We start from the raw sequence: 23,400 nt of genomic DNA, 5'->3' as shown, positions 1-23,400 counted from the left end.
TTGTAGTTTTTAGAAGTCATTCTTTGATACACGGGGGCGGAGCTACACGGTGGACACGCCCACCGCTTTGGCTAAGATATAAACACATCAAAAAATGATATTAAGATATGAAACAAAAAAAGAAAGGTAGAAGGGTCATCAATAGATATGGAAGTTCAAAAGTTTAGTGTTCATAAAAAGGAGGAAGTATCACATACAGTCACTTAATGTAGCATCAGAAATAACACAACACTCAAAAAATCCGAAATTTCTGCAAGTCCCCCCTGATTGGAAAAAAAAACAAAACAATATGGCTATGCCCTTGTTATTAGGTGCAATGGCAGCAGGGATTGCACTCAAATTGAAATGGATCTATTTAATATTTCTCAATGTCAGCAAGGATACATGCTACATTAACCAAGGATGCTGGGATGAACATCTCTTTTAGCACATGCCATTAGTGGGATTGTCTGCTTAATCATCCCAATCGCTGTTGTTTTCCTCCTCTGTTTTGCCCAGCAATGTACTAGTATTGAACTGTTATGGAGACTTGCACAGAATTCCAATTCTCGGAAGGAAGGAAGGGGGGAAAAAAATTGAAAAACGGCCACCCCAATAAGAATGCACGAAAATAGTGGCAATAATACAAATCTTTTTTTAAATAAACAATATTTTAAGGGCAAATAAACCCCTGACATTTTCTTTGAAATAATATGCTGTCTGCAGCCCCACTAGTCTGAACACAGTTATGTGTTTATTGAATATGAATTAAAGGGACAGTGTGTAAGATTTAGACAGTTTTCATTACGGGCAGCAGGAGGTGCTGCAGGTGCTGCATTTACCATTGTCCGTAGCTATACAAACATGGCCGCCTCCGGAGAAATGCCCCCCATGTAAGATAATTTCTTGAAAACTACACCTATGATTATATTTAAAACAAACTGGAGATAATTAAAAACATTCATTTGCAAGCTTTTGAAATGTAAAATCATTTAATTTACTCTTTTATTTAATGAAAAAGGGTCTAAATCTTACACACTGTCCCTTTAAGCAGCAAATTCTGCCTTTTTTTTTAAAAAGTTGGGTAAAAACTAAAAGAAGACTCATGAGTTCTGTTCATTACATCGAGAAAATGGTCTTTTTTTCCATGTTTATGCAAACAGGGAATGATGTTTTCAAGTATTCAACCTTCGATGAACATTTTTAATTAAACTACCTCAATTTACTCAGCGACGCCGACATATTTATTTCTAATTCATCAACTCTGCCGCCGCACAACTGATTAAAGTTCCAGCTCGAAAGGAAAAGCTCACAGCTGTTTATAGTGTAATTTTCTCACTGTCTCCTCGACAGCTGGAAGTGGTGTTGAAGCGAATCCAAATCAGGTTTTCTATACCCATCGGGCTCGCGCTTCACGCCTCGCCTTTGATTTACCCCCGACGTGTGAACACGAACAAAGGCTTGGCCTCCGATGACTCACCATGCTAACAAGTGCGCGCCTGCTACAGAAATGCGACAAGTAACAAGAATCGCTGGCACGATTATAATGGCGGTTTTGGGTTCCACGTCTGAATTAAAAACTTTGATGTCTCCTGTTAGGGAGTGTCGCCAGCAGAGAGAAAACAAGATTGGTTTGGTTTGAAGTTGCAGAGCAAAAGTTGTTTTCTCTACTCTGTTTTATTGTTATTTCTACGTATTGTTTGGAAACTTTTGGTTGTCCACCATCCTTGAACCATTATCTTCTCTTTAAAGATGTATTAGAAGAGATGTTCGTCATGTACCGCCCAGCGAATATCCCGCAGGCCACATAGCAGAGGAAGCTGTAGCACTGACAAAGAGTGTAGCTAGAAGACCAACCCGGGTAAGTCGAGTTTTAAATTCGTCCAACTGAAAATACCCGCCTGCAAGCTCCGCCGTAACCGTACCGCCGTTTTCTTCATGGACATATCTTGCAATTGTAACGATGGGAAAACGAAGCCTCGTGAAGCACTTGTGATTTTTTTCAGTCCTCTAGATGGTATTCTTGCTTTAACAGGAAAGTGGAATGGAGACCAATGACATTTCCACTGGATCTTCAAACCGAAAATGCCATCTTGGGGAGAAAAAAAAATATGTCAAAAGTGGTTCATGAGGCTTCATTTAGCCATCACGGCAAGCAGATGCGCTACTTCCTCAATTTTCATGTTTCATGGAAGTTTTATCGCTCAAAAAGTAGGAATGAAGTTGAAGTGACTTGTGAAATATTAAAAAAAAAAAATCTTGAGGGAAATGCAACATCATGAGCAAGATAATACAATTAAACAATGATCAAAAATACACAAAAATGAAGTTTTATAAATGTATAAACAGAGTTTGATCTCGGCATATACATAATCAGTCTTTTTTAGCCACCGACTTAAAGTAGCGCGGCTCCGGCGGGGCCAGCATGGTTTTCTCGTGCGCTGCCGCCATCACGGGAGCTTGGATCACTTTCAGATTGGCGCCGTCACGCGTGTCCCTATCCGTGTCCACTATCAGCTTGGCGACATAAATCTGAAAAAAAAATGACCTTACATGTCACTTCTTATGTTCTGCTGCTAGCTTAATGCATTTTGGTGATACATATATATATATATATATATATATATATATATATATATATATATATATATACTTACATCTTCGTGCCGCTGCGCCTCGTCCTCTTGAGTTGTTCCAGGCCTGATGGACGCCATGTGCTTCTCCCTCTTTTCTTTGATTTCCTATAAGACAGAAGAATAGAACTTTCTCGAGGAGAACCTTGTTGAGCGGGACGAAGAAAACTTTTCGATCAAAATCAAACCTTGAGGACGTCATAGTTGGACGTCTTGGAGACAAAGTTGCTCCACGACTTGGCTGTGAGCTGATGTTGCTTCCAGTGAAACTTCATCTGCAAGGAAATGGAAGGTTCTAAGCAAGGTAAAGCAAATCACTTTTGTTTTAAAGATGTGATAAGACGCCAAAAGTTCCAACCTCTTCGTACATGAGTTCTTCATCTTTGGCGATCTCCTCTACAAATTCTTGCAAGATTTCTTCCTGCTCCGCGATCACCTCCTCAGCTGCGCGAATCGACATCTGCTCGGCTATGCGCAACGTCTCCTGGTCCGGCGTGACGGGCCGGATGTCCTCCAGGATCAGCTCGCGCTTGATTTCTTCCCACACCTCGCTCATCTGCGCCATGTCATCACATCCGCGTATTGCGGTAAGAAGGAACAGAATTAGTCGATCCACTTCTGCGGAAATGAGGAGCATTCCTAGTTAAAACAGTTCTGGCTGAAAGAGAGCAGAAGATCCCCGACCGCTTGGATGCAGGCGGATTTCTTTATCTAAGTTTGGAAGACATACTGTATGTACCCTGCTTGAGAAACAAATAAAAGCCAAGAGACAGAGATATGTTATTGGGAAAATGCTAGGAATAAAAGCAATGACTTTTTTTTGACTCAGGCTGTGTTCTTGGTCTCCAGTCTCTCTTATTGATAACCACACAAGATTGCTGCTTTACACCAAAACGGCCAACTTCCTGTTCAGTTTCAAGTATGGGAGCTTAGAAATTTTTGACCATCCTGTTTTGAGAAACAAGCCCACTGAAGTTTGTGTCAGTATCAATGAAACTGGTGTCCTGGGCCGAATTTTTTCATCATTTCTGATAGCTCTACTGAGTGAGGTTTAGGGTATTGCGTTTGTAACTGCTATCATTTTAAAAAATGTCACCAGGTCTTTGGTTGTGCCAAAGATGGTTGGTTTTCAAGCATGTTAAGGCCTCCAATAAAAGTGAATAATTTCTAAATGACTGAAACTGGTGTCCTGGTTTCACTTTTTTCATCATTTCAGATTGCTCATACTGAGTTTTAGGGTATTGAGTTTGGAACTGCTATGAATGCATTAATAAGTAATGCCAGGTAATATTCTTCTATAAATATATAAAAAAAAAAAATCATAATTCTCCAGGTCTTTGTTTTTGCCAAAGATTTAATTATTTTCAGGCATGTTGAGGCCCCAAAAAAAGTGAATCATTTCTGTGAAGATGTGGTTCCAAAAGGGAATACTGATCATTTTTTGTCAGATGTTTTGTTCTTACCTTGAAATCAAGGTACTTTTTGACGATACTCAAGGTCACTCTGTCTTTTACAGACAATCCCGGAAGCTCCTCGAAACCTGGACGGAATCAGGGATTATTTCAGTTATGTGAACAACAAAAATTGCGGGTGCACTGGAGCCTATCACAGCTTGATCGTTTGACCCGTTTGCATCCAGTTTACCGGTTTTGCAGAAGATCAGGTAAATCTTGGCGAGAAGATTCTCTTGCATCTCCAGTATGGCGGGGCTCGCCGCGTTCACGGTGGACATCAGCTCTTCGTCGTCCACCTTCCGATGAGCCAGGACGGGCTGCTTGGGATCTTTGTGTAGGTGAGCCATATTTGTCAAATTTCGGGTTCGTTCTTTGGGAACCGCTGACCAAAACGAACCTGTGATCCCGCCGAATAGGGTCCGGATGGCTCCAAGCTCTTCTTCCTCCTGACGCCACAGTTGCAGCAGGAGACTCGGAGCCGTCCGGCCAGCGCCGTCGCTCCAGCTAAGGATGTGAGGAATTGTGTTGAGATTGTCGCACAGCTCCAACAGGGCGGCCAGAATTATGCCGTGAACGCATTTTGGACTCGACTGAAAGAAAAATTTGACACGTCAAAAATGATCCGGGTGTTTTCAAACCCAAAAAGTTGATTAGCCCGTGCAATAAAGCCAAAAAATCTCCCTGGATCTTGTTAGGGTTTGGGTCACTTACATTGAGTAGGTCCAGTAAAACCAGAATCCCATCTTGGGTCAGGAAATAATCCTCTATCGTGTAGCAACCGACAATGCAGGTTCTATCAAATAAACAAAAATTAAATATTTACATTTAATTCATTCAGTCCACCTTCGCCCTTAAAGGGACAGTACACTTATTTAGCTAGTTTCAGCAGTAAATATAAAAAATTCCAAAATATATATATTTTTAAAAAAGTAAAGTAAAAAAAATATATTAAAATTAAAAAATATAAAATATATTTTTTTAAGTAAAAAAAAAAAAACGTTTTGGAGATTTAATTAATTAAAAACTACTATTACTATAACTACTATTTTCCACTTTCTGTCAACTGTAAACATCATGTGCTGTCTGCTCAGATAGCAACCAATCACGATTCACCTGTTTTCTGAGATCGGTCATGTGACGGTCGCCATTTTCCCTTAACCCAAACTCCCTCACCGCTAATGCTACCCTTACTAACCCGAATACCAATGGTACAAAGAACATTTATTCAAGTGTGAGCTCTAGTCACAGTTAGTGAAACCCGTTATCTTTAGCGTAACTCACCGCACGCACACCAAAGTTGAGAGGAGGAGCTTGTTATGTCCTAGCCCGCTATAGAACATGCCGGCGCCTCTCCTCAGAAAGTGGATGGTCATCTCCACGCCCTCAGCTCCGAATAACTCCTGCCGTATGAACGCCAGGTGTGTCAGAAATAACTTTTCAAATTTTTCCAAGCGTCCACTGGGCCCCGGTTACCTTTTTGTGCATATCACCCTCACAAAGAGCCGAGAGGATGATCTGTATGTCTGACTTCATCTCCACGGCGATGGCATCCTCGTCGCTGTAGCTTGCCTCCATCTGCATTAGAAGCCCTAAGGAGTGGATGCGTGGGATTAGAATAGCTCGGTTAAAAAAAAATGAGGTATTTTTCTTTTTTACCTCAGGTATTCATTTATTCAGCGAACACTGTGACAGGAAGAAGCTAATTGTGAATAGTATTCATGTCAACAAGCCACCAACTTCAAAATAAACCTTACCTGCCCAGATAACATTTGGTACACTTTTAATTTGAAGTACATCCCGCAGTTTATTGCAGCGTAACGGCTCACTTGACTCAACACTGATGCTAACAGCACAATATGGCTTAAAATCAAGTTCAGTTGCTAATTATGCGAATGAGGGTTGCTTAAAAAAAGAGTTAATTACACTGACGACAGGGGTTCTAATGTTAGCAGTTAGCAATGGCAAGCAACACAACATGCTAGCTGTGTTAGCCGCTAGCAGCACTCAACCGCCCAAGCCATCATTTTACTTTTCAAAAACAGATTGAGAGAAATGACTTAACTGACTGTTACTGTTTCTAACGATCACTTCTGAACAAATAAGACTCACTCGAATGTGCTGTTTTAGCTCGCAAAAAATGCTTCCGTGTTTTGGAGAGAACCTTCAGTAGGTAATTCGAACACCCAAATATTCGATAGCTGCAGTCCTACATTACACGATTCAATGGACCAAAGAAACACAGATTGTAAAAGCCATTGGCTAATTTCTAATCCACTAACTCTCACGTATCCTAACTCCACTAACTCCAAGTATTACCTCACCTACCGCTAACTCCTAACCCTTTCCCAAAGTCACTAACCCTAAGCACCGTCACCGACCTAGAAGCAGATGGATGGTCCCCTGGTCGCACAAGTCCTGGTTGATGGTGTTGTTTTCCAGCGAGGTGATAGATCTCATCAGTCTGATGCAGTAGCGCAGGTGAGCCTTTTTGCTACCTCGGCCTCCGGTGGCGTGGAAGCTGTGACCTTGTCCAAAGTAGCCATCTGGAATAAAAAAAGCAAGTCAGGACGATTCTCTATAATCGATCTGTGGCTGATCCCTGACCAAAGTCATGTGACTTACCATATTCTCCGCACTATAAAACGCACATTAAAGCCTTCAATGTTCTCAAAAGTTCACACCTTATAATCCGGTGCACCTTCTACAGCGCCCCTTAAAGAGGATTAAAAAATAAACTAACTACATGGCCATGTAAATTCTTAATTTCTGATTGAAAAGTTTGACTGACTGTTTTGTTGACATTCCCTTCAGCACAGCTCCATCTAGTGGATGCATAAGGCAACCAGAGCCACTGCTGTAGCTTCTATTCTATGTGCCTTGTAATGCGATGCACCTTATATATGAAAACCCTTTAAAAATAGGCCATTATAATGCATTATAATCCGGCGTGCCTTACAGTGCGGAAAATGTGTTAAGTCCACCACCTCTGCTTTACTAACCTTCAACTTTGCGTCTCACCTTGCTTGGCGCACCAGTCCAGCAGTTGAAGCAAAGCCACGTTTCCGTAGCAGGCCATGTAGTCATCCAGAAGCAACGGGGCCACGGTGGCGAGGACTGCCAGAGCCTGCAGTTGGAGCTCCTCCACCTGGACGGGCGACCATTCCCGAGACCCCGACTTCACCTCGGATTGGTCGCCGGGCGGCTTGGCCAGGGTGAGCAGAGCCAGTATCACTTGTTCCTCCCTGAAGATCTACACCCCAGATAGGACAAGCTGGATATCGTGTCAATTCTATCATTGTGTGCTGAGGTTTGCAGAAGCAGGCGCGGTCACCGGAATGGACGCGACATCTCTGGACATCACGACCAGCAGATTTAACAGTAGCTTCTTCATTTGCAGGTCCTCCATGTTGTACGTCAGCTTCGGTTTTGCCACTAAACTGTTGTCATTCTCCACTGGGATTGAAACACGGGAGAAAACATTGGTCAAATCCTAAACAATTTATAGGGAAAGGACAAGAATTTGTCTTACGCTCTGGAAACGTGCTGAGCACAACAAGCTGCTTGGCGAACAAGCTTTCCTAAAAACAAACAAAAATGATAAATATGGTTTGTGGTTCTCAAATGAGGTTGATAATGGAAAAATATACAAGTTTTTTCATTTAATCCATGTAGTCAATTACGTGAATTTTCTCAGAATGTGGTAAAAGATACGTTGGAATGTTGCCAATATGAGGGACTGCAAGTGTTTTTTTTAATTTTTTAATTGCTCTTAGTAGCGCATGCATATTTTTGGATGTTTTGGCTCAGATTGTGTTTTTTTCTTCCAGTCTCTCTTATTGATAATTGATTTTAAAAGGGTTTCTGCAGCAAAAGTCGATTAAATTGTAAGGGTGAATAGTATTAAGAGCAAATAAACTGGAGCCATCAGTTACAAACCCCTGACCTTGCTAAGCACGACCCGACTAAACATAACTCCACCAACCCTAACCAAGAAAACGACTGCCCGAGAAGATAACACTCACAATGAGCAGACCGCAGGAAGTCTCGGCAAAGAGGGTGGTGAGCACCAGCAGATCGTTGCGGAGCTGGAGGTCGACATGTCGGTAAGTGTTCAGGAGTGCGTAGGTAAAGGCTTCTTTCAGAGATCTACAGGATAGAAAGCAGGATATGAAACGTATAGAAATATCCTGGGGCATAAAATTGGAGCATACATGGCGCATTCCACGCTATTGAGCTGGGCGGCCACGGCAGGTTTATTGCTACTCTCCAGAAGGTTCCAGAGGATTTCCGAGGAGTGGAACAGGACCATTCCAGATGGGTCTGGATCGTTCATGTGCAGACAGATGCTCTCGGCCCCTTGCACACTCAGCATTAAACTGCAGTTCAAATCTAGGGATGGATGTGGGATAGGATTGCATTTACAGCGGTTATAAAAAGTCCACACACCCCTATTACAGCACCTAGTTTTGTCCTACTTCGCCCCCCCGCCCAAATGGATCTTTGACGGCTATATCCGTCAACGGCAGTCAATGACTTGATGGAAATTCCCCAACGGCAATTACCAGATATGCTGGAGAGCATCTGAAGAGTTTGCAGGAGCAGCAGCTTGATGGCGGGCTGATTCTCCAGCGCCGCTACCGACAGGAAGAGCGTCTTGGCCAAATCGCTACGCTCCAGAAGCTGAAGCCGATAGCCCGGCGCCGTCGGTTGAGGGCCTGCGATCGCAAAATTAGGTACACCACCCAATATCCACTACACAAATACTATTTGTTGATGTTTAAACTTGAGGGCCTGCACCTGTACTGTCGAGCGCCGGCTTGATGGGAGTCGAGCAGCTGAAGTAAGACTTGACCAACTCCACCACCTGACGCCTCACGTTGCTGTCCGACACCCTCATCAGGTAGCCTGCATGTGCAAACACACACACACAAAAAGCAAGCAAACATGAGAGCTGATTTTGAAATAACCACTTCATTAGGTACACTTAAGAATTGATTACAGGTGCAAAAAACAATATGTCCAGCAAATCATTTGTTGCAAAATGGAAGAAAAAAATCTATAGATAAGTGTTAGCAAAATATTTTATTCATTTAATAATAAAAATACTGTTAAATAACATATTTAGATTTTTAATAATCATCTTAAAATGAAAAATAATCATTGCGGTAATATAAATAATAAGGTTAGGATTTAATAATGGGATTTAATTTAATAATAATAAGAGTATACCCATGCGAGAGAGAAACTGCTTGACATCCTCAGCATAGTTGACCTCATCTGACATTTTCTCCTTCAGAAAAGGAAGCCTGAGAAGAAAGAAAAACAAGATGTTGTCATATTCAACTGTCAAAACTTCATTTAAAAACAATAGGAAGGCTTCCTACCTGCTAATTGTCAGAGCCTTGCACAGAATGCTGCAATATTCCGGATGCACGTTAGCCTTTTCGCCACAGACGTTGATGATCCTGGAGATGCTTGCCAGCTCCTTCAGCAGCTTAGCGGCGTCAAGGAAATCACTTTTCAAAAATATAGACGGTCATGTCTGGCTTTAGGTAAAAGCCCGGGGACATTCATACACTCGAGGCACACTCAGAAGGATACAAATCCATCTTGTTTCCTCTTGAACAGCTTCTTCAGCACAAAAATGTGCCTCTCCTTCATATGGGTCTAAAAGAAATACAGCAAAATGATTTTCAAACAAAAATGACAAATGACCAGACGGTGTAATAAACCCCTCCAGTCGATTTCTCTTGACGCCACTGCAAACTTACTGTCAGTGGGTCTTCAAGCAGAGAAATCACCTTGCTAAAGTCGAGATGTCTCGGACAGACCTGAGAAGAACATAAAAAGACAACATTTGAAATAAATTTGATATTTTGAAATTGGTTTTGAAATGTATAACATCATATGACACAAAGTGCAATTGTACGTTGCATACTATAGTACCTGCTGGACTTGGTCTAGTACTCTTGCCCGCACAACAGGTACCTCCACATTTCTTTGGTGCACAACCTTACATGAATCCATTTTTGATTAAAAGCACAAAAAATATCTTCTCATTCGCAGCGTTCGACTCCTACCATTGTTTATACAAGTCAACGATTCCGTCAAAACAATGCCGACATTTTGGCAAAACACGTTCAAATGTGCAAAAAGAGAACGAAACAATGGATTTATATATATCTATCTCAGCATTATACAAACATAACCTCGATGGAGAACTTAAATATATTCCTATTATCACGTAAAAATCACGTCGCTGTCAAAACGCCGCAAGAGGAAGATGGTGCATTCTCGAAACTGTAAAAATCGGAAACCGCTGTCACGATCAAAAATCAAGGGGAAAGGATAACCCATACGTAAAATATTGATGGATTTAATTACATTTATCACTGTTTTATACATGTTATTAATACATCAATTGTGTTTTACATTGAGTTTACGCGTAGTTAACTACTTTATAGCTTTATAGTGTTTAAAGCGAATATATTTTATTTTGCTACCGTTATGTTGCATATTGAAACTCGCCAAAGCATTCTATGGTTTCATGCTAATATTTTAGTGACGTTTCACGAGCTTTGTCTCTTCGACAAACGTGAAACTGACGTCTTTGCGGCATTGATTTTCAAATTTACAAATTTAAAAAGGCACCATGCTAGAAGTTTGACTTGTCGTTGCCATGGGGACAGACTATAGCTACGGCAAGCGAGAGGAATTAAAAGACATTTCGGTGGAATACGCCCATTTCCTTTCCGCCCCGGTAGTGGTTTTCCAGCAACAACAAACGACTTGTTTATTCACCCGCACATCAACAAAAGGGGGACGAGCGAAAACATTCAAAGGGTTACAAAAGGACTCTGAATGAACTAGACCTAAATCCTGAAGGACTACAATTCTAACAAGATGCTGTCGGACGCAGGTCAGTGACGCGTGGGAACAACCACTGCTGTTAGCCACATGCTAAACGTGGCATGCTAACACAATATGGCCGATTTAGCATCACAGATCTCGTTATTGTGTGTTTTCGTCGGTTATAAGATGACAAACTCCCTTGTATGTTTCACTCGCCCGGTTTTATGTTAACTCGACCCTCTGCGTTGATTGCTAGCACCGTGACAAAAGGCCGGAGTGGATCACTTCTTTGTCCCACGATGTTGACATGTCACTGACATCCGTGCCCGGTGTTCATCAGATTACCCAGGGAACGGCTCCAGTGCCCGGCGAGCCAAAAGGAGGAGCTCCGGGGAGTCTCCGGGCGACGGGCAGTCTCTGCGGTCCTCCGGGAGGCAGACCAACGTCCGGGTTAAGCGGGCCAACAACCCTCCACCTGGACAGGTACAGCCATACACACAAAGCCCTTTAAAATCCCTTAAAGGTGGGGGAGAAGCGGCAGTAAAACAGGCCAGAATTCAAATATCAAAGGACAATTGGATTTGCTACCTTTCCCTTCTTTTACTTGCATTGTGGTCTAAGCCATGCAAATGTGTTACTTAGGGATTTGTTAACTGATGTTTCATGGAGCTTCATTGTTGGATTTGGAACATTTCTAGAGATAGCAAAATGCAATTTGTGTTCTTTCAGAGCAAAAGGAAAGCAACGGACACAGAAGAGGAAGATGACCAGTCAGAGAAGAAATACAGGAAATGTGAGAAGGCCGGGTGCTCAGCCACGTATCCCGTTTGTTTTGCAAGCGCTTCTGAACGGTGGGGAAAAAAAATCACTTTTTATGTTGTCTATGAATATTATGCATTTTCATTCATAATTTAAAGGGGAAGTCAATATGAAAATCCACTCGTTTTCAACTATCTCGGGGCAGCCATTTCACCACCTAACATCAAATATGCTCACGGCTCAGGTAATGCCCATGATTGATAATTATCTGGACAGCTGTGACGTGATTTTCAATCTCCAGCAAGTGGCAAAATGGGTACCATCTGTATTTGAAAAAAAACAAAGTGCCCTGTGAACTCTAATGGTGGCACATAGAACATATGCGAAAGACCATTTTGGGGCTGACTTCTCCTTTAAGCAATCTTAAATCAAATTGTACACAAAAAATATTACAGCACCCTTGAAACTTGCACAGGTTCAAATCACACAGTAAAATGCGGATGTTATTGCAATGCAGTTTTTGATGAAACTGAAGATTCTCTTTTGTCAAAGCATAACTATGATTTTTTTTTTTTAACAGTTGTGCAAAAAATGGATACACATCCCGTTGGTACCATCTGTCATGTGGCGAGCACTTTTGCAACGAGTGTTTCGATCATTACTACCGAAGGTAAAAAAAAAAAAAACACACATAAAAAACATTCTTCACTCTTAGCCCAGAAAAAATTGATTTGACTTCTATATCTGTCAATCTAAAATGACTCTTTGATGTCTACTGCATATCCGTCAATGGCAGTAAACGTGTACATTTTATAGCCGTTATCGTTGAAACGTTTGTATTCCGTCTTTGTTCCAAGTCACAAGGATGGCTACGAGACGTTTGCGGCGTGGAAAAAAGCGTGGACGAGTAACGGCAAAAGCGAACCCAGCCTCAAAGCCTTCATGGCAGACCAGCAGCTTCCCTACTGGGTAACAAAAGTCCAGAGTCACCGTAGTCATCGCTAATGTCCCTGACGCCAGGACGTTCCGTCCTTTGTGGCATTTAGGTGCAGTGCACCAAAGGAGACTGCAGGAAGTGGCGTCAGCTGACCAAGGAGATCCAGCTAACCCCCTCGCTGGCAGCCACATACCGCTGCGGGATGAAGATCAACAATGTCAAGGTCAAAGCAGAAGCTAGCAGTCTTACGTAAGGGAGAACCAATCAGAAATGTGTTGTGACACGAGTCTGTTTGTGAACAGAGCGAAGGGCCGGACCAGTGCTCCCAGCCAGAAGACTTGGTAAATAACAATTCTTCTTTTTTTAGTTACCTGCTCAGTGTAACAATGCTAATCCTGTCAAAATGTATTTTTAGCATAGGCCAATAACATGTGGATTGCGGGCCACAACTGGCCCCCGGGTCTTAGTTTGGACACCTCCTAAGTGAAAAACAAATAGTTATTTTTCTACTATAATAATCTCTCCCCATTTTAGTTATAGCGGATTAGTGATAGGGACCAGGCGGGCGTGTAAATTGCGAAAATTCACATGTGTTTTGGTAGACAAAACAAAAGGTATAACCCAAAAAGTTCAAATCTGCTGAGGTTCACTGTAATTTAATGTTGTTTTACCATGTTACGATCCCAGATACCAATACCAAGTACCGATACCACTCGTTTTTTGATACATCTGCATATAACAGGAAACTTTGCCCAGCTTTGGAGGGCTCTACTTTTCACTATGGATAAGAACTCCATTCACAAGTCAACTCTGCTCACCGATACCAAGTACCGATACCACTAATATTTTGATCATGTAATCCACTATAGGATTTTCCTCAAAATGTAATGAAATTAATGGCATCTCTGTATTCTTTTCATTTGTAATACTTAGTTTGTAAAAGAAAAAAAAAGATACTCACTAAAATGGGGTCTCACACTTTAAGTCAAAAGTATTACCTGCAAACTTGCAAAAGGTCCCCACTTGTCCTCAAAGGCTGACAGCAGTGTGCGTTTGCTTCAGAGAGTGGCGGAGGTGACGGACAGCTGGTGGCACTCCATGCTGATTTTGCCGCCGTTGTTCAAAGACAGCCCGGCCACGCCCTTCCTGGCCGCCTACTACCCCGACTGCGTGGGCATGAGTCCGTCCGGCTCTCCGGGCGGCGCGTCGCTGAGCGAGCCCAGGGCCGACCACTGCCGAGCCGTCCAGCCCAAAAGTGCGCGCTGCCCATCATCCTCGGCGGCTTCCGGCAAGTCGGCGTCCGTGACCTTTGCCCTGTGCTCAGTCGCAGGCCTGTGTCCCTACTTCCAGCCCTTCTACCAGCCCAACGAGTGCGGCAAGGCTCTGTGCGTCAGGCCCGACATGATGGAACTGGATGAACTTTATGAATTCCCAGAATTCTCCCGCGATCCCACCATGTATTTGGCACTGCGAAATCTCATTCTGGCCTCCTGGCACAAAAACTGCAAGGTAGATGGAAACACGTCCGCATCGTTTTCAACCTGGATTTCGCGTCTTTTATATTTGAGCTGACTTCATTTTTCTTGGCAGCATAACAGCCAAATGCCGATTCACCATGTTTGTTTTGAAAGCTTTAGAACCTATAACTTATCTGTTATACGTACGACCCCCCCCCCCTTTTTTTTTTTGTATTCCCCTTGTAAAGGAGGTGCTGACCGTGGAGAAATGCGTCATGAACGTAGTGGTGCGCGGGCTTGTGCGCGTTCGCTGCGTGCAGGAGATGGAGCGCGTGCTCCACTTCATGACCAGGAAGGGCCTCATCAACACGGGAGTTCTGGCGGTCCAGCGCCCCCTGCTGCCTGAGAAGCATCGCGCGGTGAGGGTCGGCCCTGCCCAAGGAAATTCACGCCACAGTAAGATGTAACCGATTGATTCTTGGGATGTCGTTAATGCAGAAGAACGTCATCGTGATCGGCGCCGGGGCATCTGGGCTCGCCGCGGCACGCCAGCTGCATAATTTTGGCACTCAGGTTGGCCACCTCAGAAAAGAACCGCAACGATTTACATATGAAAACCAGCATTGACTTTTTTACAGTGACAATTGTGGTCCTTTATTTCTTAAGTTCTCCACAGATTCTGTCATCTCTTAAAGGTTTCTCCCGTCTGGTTCCAGGTGCTGGTGTTGGAGGCCCGCGAGAGAATCGGCGGTCGCGTGTGGGACGACACGGCGCTGGGCGTCGTCGTGGGTCGGGGCGCTCAGATCGTCAACGGCTGCGTCAACAACCCAATTGCTCTGATGTGCGAGCAGGTGAGAGACTGAAAGATCACTTTTCTTAACACGTGGGAACATTTGGAATGGTCTTTTGTTTATGTAAATAATACATCATGAATAAGTATTATAAATGGACTGTTTTGCCTTTTTTTTTTTTAAAAATCCTATAAGACTGGCCTATCGCATGTGTCCTTTTAAAAATGAAAATGTGGGCACTTTTGCCTGACCTGCGTCCACAGATGGGTGTCCGCATGCACAAACTGGGCGAGCGCTGCGACCTGTTTCAGGAGGGCGGGCAGGCCACCGACCCCGCCATCGACAAGCGCATGGACTTCCACTTCAACGCCATTCTGGACGTGGTGTCCGAGTGGAGGAAGGACAAATCGCAGAGCCAGGACACGCCGCTCGGAGGTGCCCGACCGGTTCCGGGAGACGGGAAAATATAACCCGAGAAACTGAAAATCTTGTTTTTGTGTAACAGAAAAAGTGCAGGAGCTCAAAAAGAGCTTTCTTCAGGAGTCCGGCATCCAGTTCAGCGAGTTGGAAGAAAAAGTGCTTCAGTTTCACCTCAGCAACCTGGAGTACGCCTGTGGCAGCTCTTTAAACCAGGTCAAACATTTGAACGCGTCCCCTAAAATGTGGAGCATCCTCAGGGTCTTACTTTGGGGCCCCTGCTGGTTTCCTTCTACCGGTTTCCCCTCTCCTCTTTGTATGCAGCCATCTTTTTCTTCCAGAGCAAAATTGAGTCTGGTCTTATTTGTGCCTGCAGGTTTCCGCGAGATCCTGGGACCACAACGAATTCTTTGCACAGTTCTCAGGAGACCACACCTTGCTCACCAAAGGCTATGGCACTTTGCTCCACAAACTAGCCGAGGGCCTGGACATCCGACAAAAGTGCCCGGTGAGAAAATCATGTCTATATTTTCGCGTTGCAATCATGTTGGAATTAGTGATTTAAAAAATAATAATAATACTCGTATTTCAGGTGAAAACCATCGACTACTCAGGTGATATTGTCAAAGTTACTTGCTCCAATGGCTCTCAGTGGACAGCGAAAAAGGTAAACGCAATTTAGCAGGCTTTCGTTTTGGGCCCAGTGTTTTTTAAGTCATTCGCTGCCATTGACCATATGCTCGTCAGTTACGTTGGGATAGGTGGCACATTTCGATCTTGTAAACAACTTTATTGATGCACAGTTACCAGTAGATGGCATCGATGCCCCGTTTCAAATATAAGATTGAACATAATGTTTTTGCTTCCTTAAGGTTCTTGTCACAGTGCCACTGACGCTGCTGCAGAATAATTTTATCCAGTTTGTCCCGCCGCTTCCCGAAAGGAAAATAAAGGCCATCCACAGTCTGGGAGCAGGCATCATAGAGAAGGCAATTTTTTACAAAACTTTTTTCAAACTGGCAGTACGGGAGCATTTTACATCTCAAACCTTTCAACAGATTGCCCTGAAGTTTCCGTACCGATTCTGGGACAACAAGATCCAGGGCGCCGACTACTTTGGTCACATCCCGCCGACCCCGGACAAGCGAGGCATGTTCACCGTCTTCTATGACATGGATCCGCAGGTTTGTTGGTTTTTTTTATTTCCTAATCAAACAAATCAAAGCCCACCCTTTCTGGATATGACTGGATCCACACGTGCGTTGCGTGCAGGGCCAGCAGGCCGTGCTCATGTCCGTCATCGCCGGGGACGCCGTGGCCGCCGTGCGGGACATGCAGGACAAAGATGTCGTCGGCGAGTGCATGAAGGTGCTGCGGGAACTCTTCAAGGAGCAGGTAACAATGTGGTCCTGTAAATCTATAAGGTGGAAATCAACACGGAAATAATGGACTTACCCCATTCACTGCCATCAACAGCTAGGGGCGTCAAAAGATCGCTTTTAATTCAGTACTACACTAATTTAGAATCTCCACAAGCCCAGCACAAAAACTAAAAAAAAAATCACTGAAATAGACTCCTGGTTTTAAATTTCTGGACCCCTAAAAAAAATGCATAAAAACATTTGGGAGTAAAGGCGTTAAATGGGGCTGCAGGTGAACTCCAGATACCAAAGCGTTCCCAAAATCCTGTTGATCATCTGCAACAGGAAGTTCCAGAGCCTCTGCATTTCATGGTCACACACTGGAGCAAAGACGCGTGGTCGCAGATGTCCTACAGCTTCGTGAAGATGGGCGGCAGCGGCGAGGCCTATGACGTTATCGCCGAGGACCTTCAGGGGAAATTGTTTTTCGCCGGCGAGGTACGCGGGGGGAAAAAAAGCGCAAATCTAATTTTTAGGAGCTGGTCAATAAAATGTTTGGATTTTTTTAAAAACATTGCTAATGTTTTTTCCTCACAATTTGTATTTCCAGGCCACCAATCGGCACTTCCCTCAAACGGTGACGGGCGCTTACCTGAGCGGGGTCCGAGAGGCCAGCAAGATGGCCGCCCTCTGAGATTTCGCCAGCGCGGACGCACGGGTTTAAACTCCACCAAACTGTGTCTCACATGCACACACTCACACCACACATGAACCACCAAGGGCTTCAAGCAATCTTTGGCGTGGACCTGCTCGGCTCGGCTGGAGTATCAAAAATCGTTCATCTCTGTCAACCGGTAAGGCTGAGCAGAGTTGCTACTTAAAAACTAAAAAAAAATTTTTTTTTAGTTTGTACCCAATGTTTTATACAGCTAGTGGTGTGTTGTGATACGTGGGTGTAAAAGGTTACATGTGTAGAAGAAGTCAGAATACGCCTGTTGTAGCACTTTTTGTTAATTCGGGATGCCCGTTTGAGCCGATGCAAGAATAAGTCATATTAGCCGATAGGTTAGGAAACAATTTGCTTAGTAATTTTTTACTTTCTCAGGGATGACATCAGGACAGGCAGTACAGTAGTTAACCTAATTTAAACACAAAAAATACACATCCTTAATATTGTCCGTTATGTATTTGGTCGAGAGCAAGCACAACGGTATCCTCACTGTCTCTGACGTTTGTCCAGTTTTCTTCTTATTTTTTCTAAGTGTGCGACATTTCTAGACAACTGTTTGTCAAACATTTTGATGCTTAGTATTTATCTGCTTTCCCGTCTGTGTAATAAACTATGATGCAAACCGCCATGGGCATCTTCCTTTTTGTGACTGTTTAAGGTTTAGATTGTTCAGATGCTAACAATAACTTACACTTTGTTCTTGGCCACAAATTTGATTGTATTAATGTGCAATAAATATATTATTTAAAAGGAGTTATCAAACTGCAACGTTACAGCGGCTTTCAATAATACACGTGTCACAATGAAAAATGTTGGTAATGGTGGGGATGCTTAGTATAAAATCTAAACTAAATTGAAATTAAAAAATACAAAGTAAAATGGAATATAAATGGCGTGATTAACCTGTATTATTTGTTGCCATTCAAGCATTTGATAGTGTTGTTCCAACTGAACTGGCCAGTTTACTCATGTAAATGAGATCAATTTTTATGACGTTTTATTGGACGAGATTTTTAGTATACAATTATAGAGCGCGACGTTTTATGCAGTTGGTAAACCAAGAGAACGGAAAAAAAAGATTTAAAATTTTAAAATCTAAATTTGAAGCTAAAATGAACGTCATATTAAAGCGACACTAACGCCAAAACAAACCGTGAGCCCGCGCAGTGACGTCATGAAAAAGCGCCACAAACGTCTCCTAACAGGCATCAGCTATCGAATCAGGTGTAGTCGGCGAGTAGGAAACAGCTCAACTGTGTCGCATCTCCAAATATTCCAACCTAACGGACTTATTCCACTGCTCCATTTTTTGCAATACAAAGAACAATTCACAAAAAATTATCCACCGGCTTTCCGACTAAACGCCGGAAGAGTGGTTTGCTAGCATTGCTATACGTGAATTAAGCTAGTAGTGTTTTGGGGGGCGCACTTTGAATGAGCATCTTTACTCCCAAGCAGCGACAAGATGGAGCGCCGCGGTACGCTACTTAAGTCTCCAGGTAGTCTTTCTTTTCCTTGAAAACATTTTTTTAATAGCATGCGTGTGTGTAAAGGTGTTATTACGTTATGCGACTGGGCAGTACGCGCTTGTAATGACTAAACGTAATAAATGCACGTTCGACGTCGTTACTCTCAAGCAACCTTGACGATTCGAATGAATTGTGCATCCTAAATGTGAACGAATCGTTCTCCAAATAAACGAATAAACTTTTGTGACTCTTCCAGTACATGTTTATATCAGTTGACAACCTAGTTTTGAGAGCATCCCGTTTGAATGCTATTGATCAATTGTCAGATGTTGTCCTGGTCTCAACCTTCAAAGTGTGGACAGTATGATGAGAAGGTTTGTACAATTTATATGAACCAGATTCTGTACTAGTTTTGGAATATGTCCATCAGATGGAGAACAGTAAGGGCTGCAAAAAAAGTCGTTTAAAGTTTGATTTAGTCTGATTTGTAAAGGTTACAGTCGCTGAGGTTCTTCATTATCGAGGGGATGATTGAAAAATTGTAAAGGACACAATGTATTCACAATTATGTGGATAAGTAACAAATGACTGACAATGTATTTTATAAGCGATTTCAGATCAACTGTGTATAATCTCTTACTATTTTTTTCAAACGACTTATTTTATCTTGAATGTTTCCCTCGGCCACAATGGACTTTGTGCTTAATATGGCGCCAAAGGCAAGGACAACTCCAGCTCTGATGACGACGTTCCCCTCTCGGACCTCGCGTTGAGGCAGTCTAAAAAGGAGAAGCAGTCCACCGAGGATGCGCACAGCTCCAATGCTGAGGACAAGAGCGGTGAGGACGCCGGGCCGTACGTTTTTGTGGGCGCAGCCTTGACGAGCGTTTGCTTCCTCGCCAGATGATGAGCCTCTGATTAAGATGAAGGCAAAGAAGAAGGAAAACAGATTATCCCCTTTTCATGGGAAAAAATCCAAGAATGCAGGTGAGACAAGTTGCCGATTGAGATTTTTTTTAATGTCCTTTGACATCTTCCTGCTTGTGATCCCAAAAGCAGGCGACAGCTCAGACAACGGTCCTCTCGTGAAAGCCAAAGCGCCAACCAAAGCTGGCAAGAAATTGAACACAGCATCTAAGAAAGCTTCTCAGTCAAAGAAGAAGAAAGGTAACCAACTACAGGAACTTAAAACACTTTTTCTGTTATGTTGCGGTGACTATTGCGGCACCAGACGTGATCTTGTGACGTCTGATAGCAATAATCCCCCAAATAATTGGTTGGCTGTGAATTTGGTTTGGAAAAAAATCGGTACATTCAGCCTGGGTGATACAGATTTTTTTTTTTTTTTTTTTAAGATGAATTCAAACAATTCAAGTCAACAAGCACATACCTCAGGTTTTGCATTTAATCAAATGGAATTGTTATTGTGTAGCTGGTATACAAAGAAAGTGGCAGCACCTTATCCAAATAGTTTTATTCTTACCCAAAGTGATACAAGTCGCAATGCTTATCTTTAACAAAGTTGAGAAAGAGTCCTTAAATGTCTTAAGTTTGCACTTTCATCAATCTCATACAATGTGCTCCATTGTTTTAGTTTGCAGTAGCAACAAGTGACCTTATTTCATGCAAGGAAGATGTTTTGGACTTTATACTTTGATTCTAAAAAAAAAACATGATATGAAACTGATATGAAAGAGACATCAGACACTTCATTTCAATATTCTGTCTCAGAAAACCTGTTGGCAAGTACTTCTCTCCTTGTTCAGATGTTCCAGATGAGGACGCGAGTTCGGACGACGAGCCTTTGAGCGTACTTGCCAAGAAGCTGAAGCCGCAGCAGAAGGAAATTCTGCCAGCAGGCTCCTCCGAGGCCACACCCAAAAGGAATGCTGCAAAGAAAAGAGGTGAGTGTTACGAGATGGAAATATCCTTTTTTTTTTTATTTCAATATGCTGGTTCTTTCAGTGTCTTTTGCTAACAGCACAATTAAAATGGATCTTTGATGTGTTTTGCCGTCAACCGCAGTGAAAAAATATACTTTTTAAGTCACTACTATTAACGGCTAAAGATGTCAATAAGTTGAGTGAATGAGTTACTAAGCACAAAAAAAATATTTAAACATCGTGCTGTATTTTGTCCAATCCTTTAAGAGAAAGCATTAAAAAAAAATACCGAAGGGAGCTGAAATTTCCCCCTCGGCTAAAATACCACCGGAATGCCGTGGAAGAAAATGAGCCCAATTTTTTTTTTCACCAGTTAAATATGCAGAGTCCTCTCACGAGAGCACGGACGATGACCCGGAGGCAGCCATGGCGAGGAAGAAGGCCATCACACATCGGCAGCAAACTCCAGCCGCCAAAAATGGGGACAAAACAAGAGCCAAGCGCACCAGCAGAGCACTGCAAGGTGAGGCTTAGGATGGCTATAGATGTCAAAAAAACAACTGAACTTGGCGGGCTGGCAGTGAAAGAGTTTATAAACACGAGAAATAAATGTTTAAAATCATCTTATAACTGCCGTATGTTTCTCTCCAGTTCAATACGCGGAGTCATCCCACGAGAGCTCGGACGACGTCCCGCCGGAAGCCACGACGAGGAAGAAGGCCGTCAGCCATCGGCAGCAAACTCCCGCCGCCAAAAACGACAAGAAAACCAGAGCAAAGCGCGCCAGCAGAGCGCAGCAAGGTAAGGACGAAAGAACGCCGCAGCGTTCTCCTACGGAGATTTCAAAAGAATCTTGGCCCTCAGACGACGGCTCCGACGATGACGATGACGTGCCACTGGTGAACCTCATCGCCAAGCAGACCAAACCAGCGGGGGAGAGGAAAAAGACGGCAAAAAAAAGCGGCGCTTCACAAGGCAGCGCGTCTAAAAAGAGGCGAGGTAAGCGAGGCCTTATTTGAAAGTATCGATTAATCACGATGATTGTCGATACCGAGCACAGAAACCATGAGAAAAAAATAATCTCAATAAAGTAATATCGGTCTAAATATAAGGAGTATCAAACATCTCAAATTGGTGGTCCTGCAGTGGAGAAACCTGTTAGAATTTGTGTGAAATGGGCTCACTTTGTCTCCTCAGAAGCGGGTCAGTCAGACGAGAGCTCGGGCGACGAGCCGCTCATCAATTTGGTGAAGAAAACCCAAACGGAGAAAAAATCCAAGCTGAAGAAACAGCCCCCGGCGCCCAAGAAGAGGACCCCCACTCCCAAAGCCGGCAAGAAGAAGCCATCTACAGGTAACGTGGAAAGAAAGACCTGGGTGATGTGCTCCGCTTGACGTTTGTGCGATTACTATCAGGAAAAACGTTTTTTTAAGACGCTACAGACTTATTACATTTACTAGTGGAGAGTGCCCCCTGGTGGCAAGTAAAATTGCAGTCCAAACTCAAAATGAATTCTCAGTGTCCTCTGTTTCCCTTTGTTTCGTGGGAGATTGCCCTCTTGTGGCTAGTAGGAAAAACTGCAGAGTACGAAGAATCGCAGGGTACAAAGCATGAGAAAAAATGTAACGGCTTCTACTCCAAAATTTAAATCAATAGTATGTTCTGTGCAGCACTTCTAGTCCAAACATGGCATTGTGATTATGATTGCGTTTATGGAATATTAATTAATGCAGCCATTCTGCCTCTTGCTGTTGACTGAAAATGACATCACAGTTGTTCAGCGATCAGATAACTGCCAATCATGGATCATCTTGCTAATGTCACATGACCTAACTCACGAAACAACTAACTTTGAACTCATTTTTTATATGTGGAATGAAATCACTTTTATTCGGAGCGCATACACATTTAGAATGTTTATAATATGTATTTGTAAAGCATGTATTCTGTTGCCTCGTTTTAATGAAGTTAAATGTCATTTTATTTTCCCCTTACAGTGTGATTTTTTTTTTTTTGTTTGTTTTCTCAGGCGCCAGCTCGGACGACGAGCCCCTGATGGAAGGCGTCAAACATCCTCAAGTGACCAAAACGCTGCGCATCAAGCTGGAAAGATGCGAGATTAAGGAAGCCGCCGCCACCGCAAGTCAAGCAGGTAAAGCGGCCACGTACCAAATCGTAGCACGTCCGCACCACTGTTGAAGTTCTTTTCACACCCACCCTCAGAATGGCGGCTGGCCAAGGAGCCCAGCGAGAAACTCGAAGAGAGTTCCGAATAATCGGCGCCAGAAGAAGAAACGATTCATATTCAAAACTGTTTGTTAACAAAAAAAAAATCTTTTCAGGAAGATAGTACTTACAGTGTTTCATGTTGACGTGGGGGAGGGAGGGAGGGGGGAGGGAGGGAGGGAGGTCGTTTTTATATCCGAATGCTTTCAAGGAGCCCATTTTGTTTGCTCCACTTTTTTTAGTTTGGGACCAAACGTGTTATTAGTTTGGGTCCAAATGTCAGTTTTGCTTTTTGTGCACACAAGCATGCCTCTATGGTGTAATGTTAGGATTTGTTACAATTTGTTGTTTATTTCTTCCATCGGTGAGTTTTATTGTTTACGACAAAAGAAAATATTGCACACTATCACTTATGTTTTCATGAAATGTACCTTCAGCATGTTTGAGTGATG

The 23,400-nt window shown here is 43.1% G+C and overlaps 3 protein-coding genes and 1 long non-coding RNA gene across 7 annotated transcripts; 3 read left to right on the top strand and 1 right to left on the bottom strand.

The window, feature by feature from the left end:
• The first annotated feature begins 1,670 nt into the window (after positions 1 to 1,670).
• Positions 1,671 to 4,268, top strand: LOC148406106 (uncharacterized). Of its 2 annotated transcripts, none has more exons than XR_015863990.1 (4): positions 1,671 to 1,840; positions 2,732 to 2,916; positions 3,026 to 3,199; positions 4,129 to 4,268. It is a non-coding gene; the product is annotated as an uncharacterized LOC148406106 (long non-coding RNA). The 2 variants fall into 2 exon arrangements; XR_015863991.1 differs by having other exon boundaries at positions 2,728 to 2,916.
• cfap69 (cilia and flagella associated protein 69) lies at positions 2,236 to 10,569 on the bottom strand. The gene is made up of 23 exons (XM_088404966.1): positions 10,013 to 10,569; positions 9,838 to 9,897; positions 9,668 to 9,733; positions 9,451 to 9,560; positions 9,296 to 9,372; positions 8,864 to 8,971; positions 8,629 to 8,781; positions 8,278 to 8,455; positions 8,089 to 8,212; positions 7,596 to 7,644; positions 7,398 to 7,519; positions 7,085 to 7,316; positions 6,445 to 6,609; positions 5,540 to 5,655; positions 5,348 to 5,466; positions 4,778 to 4,859; positions 4,464 to 4,656; positions 4,257 to 4,394; positions 4,076 to 4,152; positions 2,971 to 3,168; positions 2,801 to 2,887; positions 2,637 to 2,720; positions 2,236 to 2,511 (listed from the first exon to the last, which is right to left on the bottom strand). The coding sequence occupies exons 1-23, from the start codon at positions 10,091 to 10,093 to the stop codon at positions 2,353 to 2,355; spliced, it is 2,778 nt and encodes a 925-aa protein (XP_088261092.1). The 5' UTR covers positions 10,094 to 10,569; the 3' UTR covers positions 2,236 to 2,352.
• Positions 10,570 to 10,802: 233 nt separating this feature from the next.
• Positions 10,803 to 17,996, top strand: kdm1b (lysine demethylase 1B). 2 transcript variants are annotated; one of them, XM_088405687.1, is made up of 21 exons: positions 10,803 to 10,985; positions 11,259 to 11,401; positions 11,648 to 11,769; positions 12,258 to 12,347; positions 12,535 to 12,646; positions 12,724 to 12,837; positions 12,917 to 12,955; positions 13,677 to 13,869; positions 13,939 to 14,123; positions 14,320 to 14,490; positions 14,570 to 14,644; positions 14,788 to 14,922; positions 15,126 to 15,297; positions 15,368 to 15,495; positions 15,656 to 15,787; positions 15,872 to 15,946; positions 16,152 to 16,268; positions 16,338 to 16,463; positions 16,552 to 16,674; positions 16,986 to 17,138; positions 17,251 to 17,996. In XM_088405687.1, exons 1-21 carry the CDS (start codon positions 10,970 to 10,972, stop codon positions 17,332 to 17,334), a joined length of 2,505 nt encoding a protein of 834 aa, XP_088261813.1. In that variant the 5' UTR covers positions 10,803 to 10,969; the 3' UTR covers positions 17,335 to 17,996. The 2 variants fall into 2 exon arrangements, with proteins under 2 accessions (XP_088261813.1, XP_088261812.1); XM_088405686.1 differs by having other exon boundaries at positions 13,677 to 14,123.
• Positions 17,997 to 18,549: 553 nt separating this feature from the next.
• Positions 18,550 to 23,094, top strand: LOC148406103 (uncharacterized). 2 transcript variants are annotated; one of them, XM_088405025.1, is made up of 11 exons: positions 18,550 to 18,869; positions 19,559 to 19,678; positions 19,743 to 19,826; positions 19,899 to 20,006; positions 20,606 to 20,743; positions 21,096 to 21,245; positions 21,374 to 21,523; positions 21,587 to 21,721; positions 21,920 to 22,075; positions 22,752 to 22,874; positions 22,946 to 23,094. In XM_088405025.1, exons 1-11 carry the CDS (start codon positions 18,836 to 18,838, stop codon positions 22,996 to 22,998), a joined length of 1,251 nt encoding a protein of 416 aa, XP_088261151.1. In that variant the 5' UTR covers positions 18,550 to 18,835; the 3' UTR covers positions 22,999 to 23,094. The 2 variants fall into 2 exon arrangements, with proteins under 2 accessions (XP_088261151.1, XP_088261150.1); XM_088405024.1 differs by having other exon boundaries at positions 19,896 to 20,006.
• Positions 23,095 to 23,400: the final 306 nt, after the last annotated feature.

This window comes from Hippichthys cyanospilos, chromosome 21 (genome assembly GCF_059441005.1).
Source record: "Hippichthys cyanospilos isolate Australia breed blue-spotted pipefish chromosome 21, RoL_Hcya_1.0, whole genome shotgun sequence".
In the NCBI taxonomy this organism is placed as follows: Eukaryota; Metazoa; Chordata; class Actinopteri; order Syngnathiformes; family Syngnathidae; genus Hippichthys; species Hippichthys cyanospilos.
This window is presented reverse-complemented; position numbering and strand designations above follow the sequence as displayed.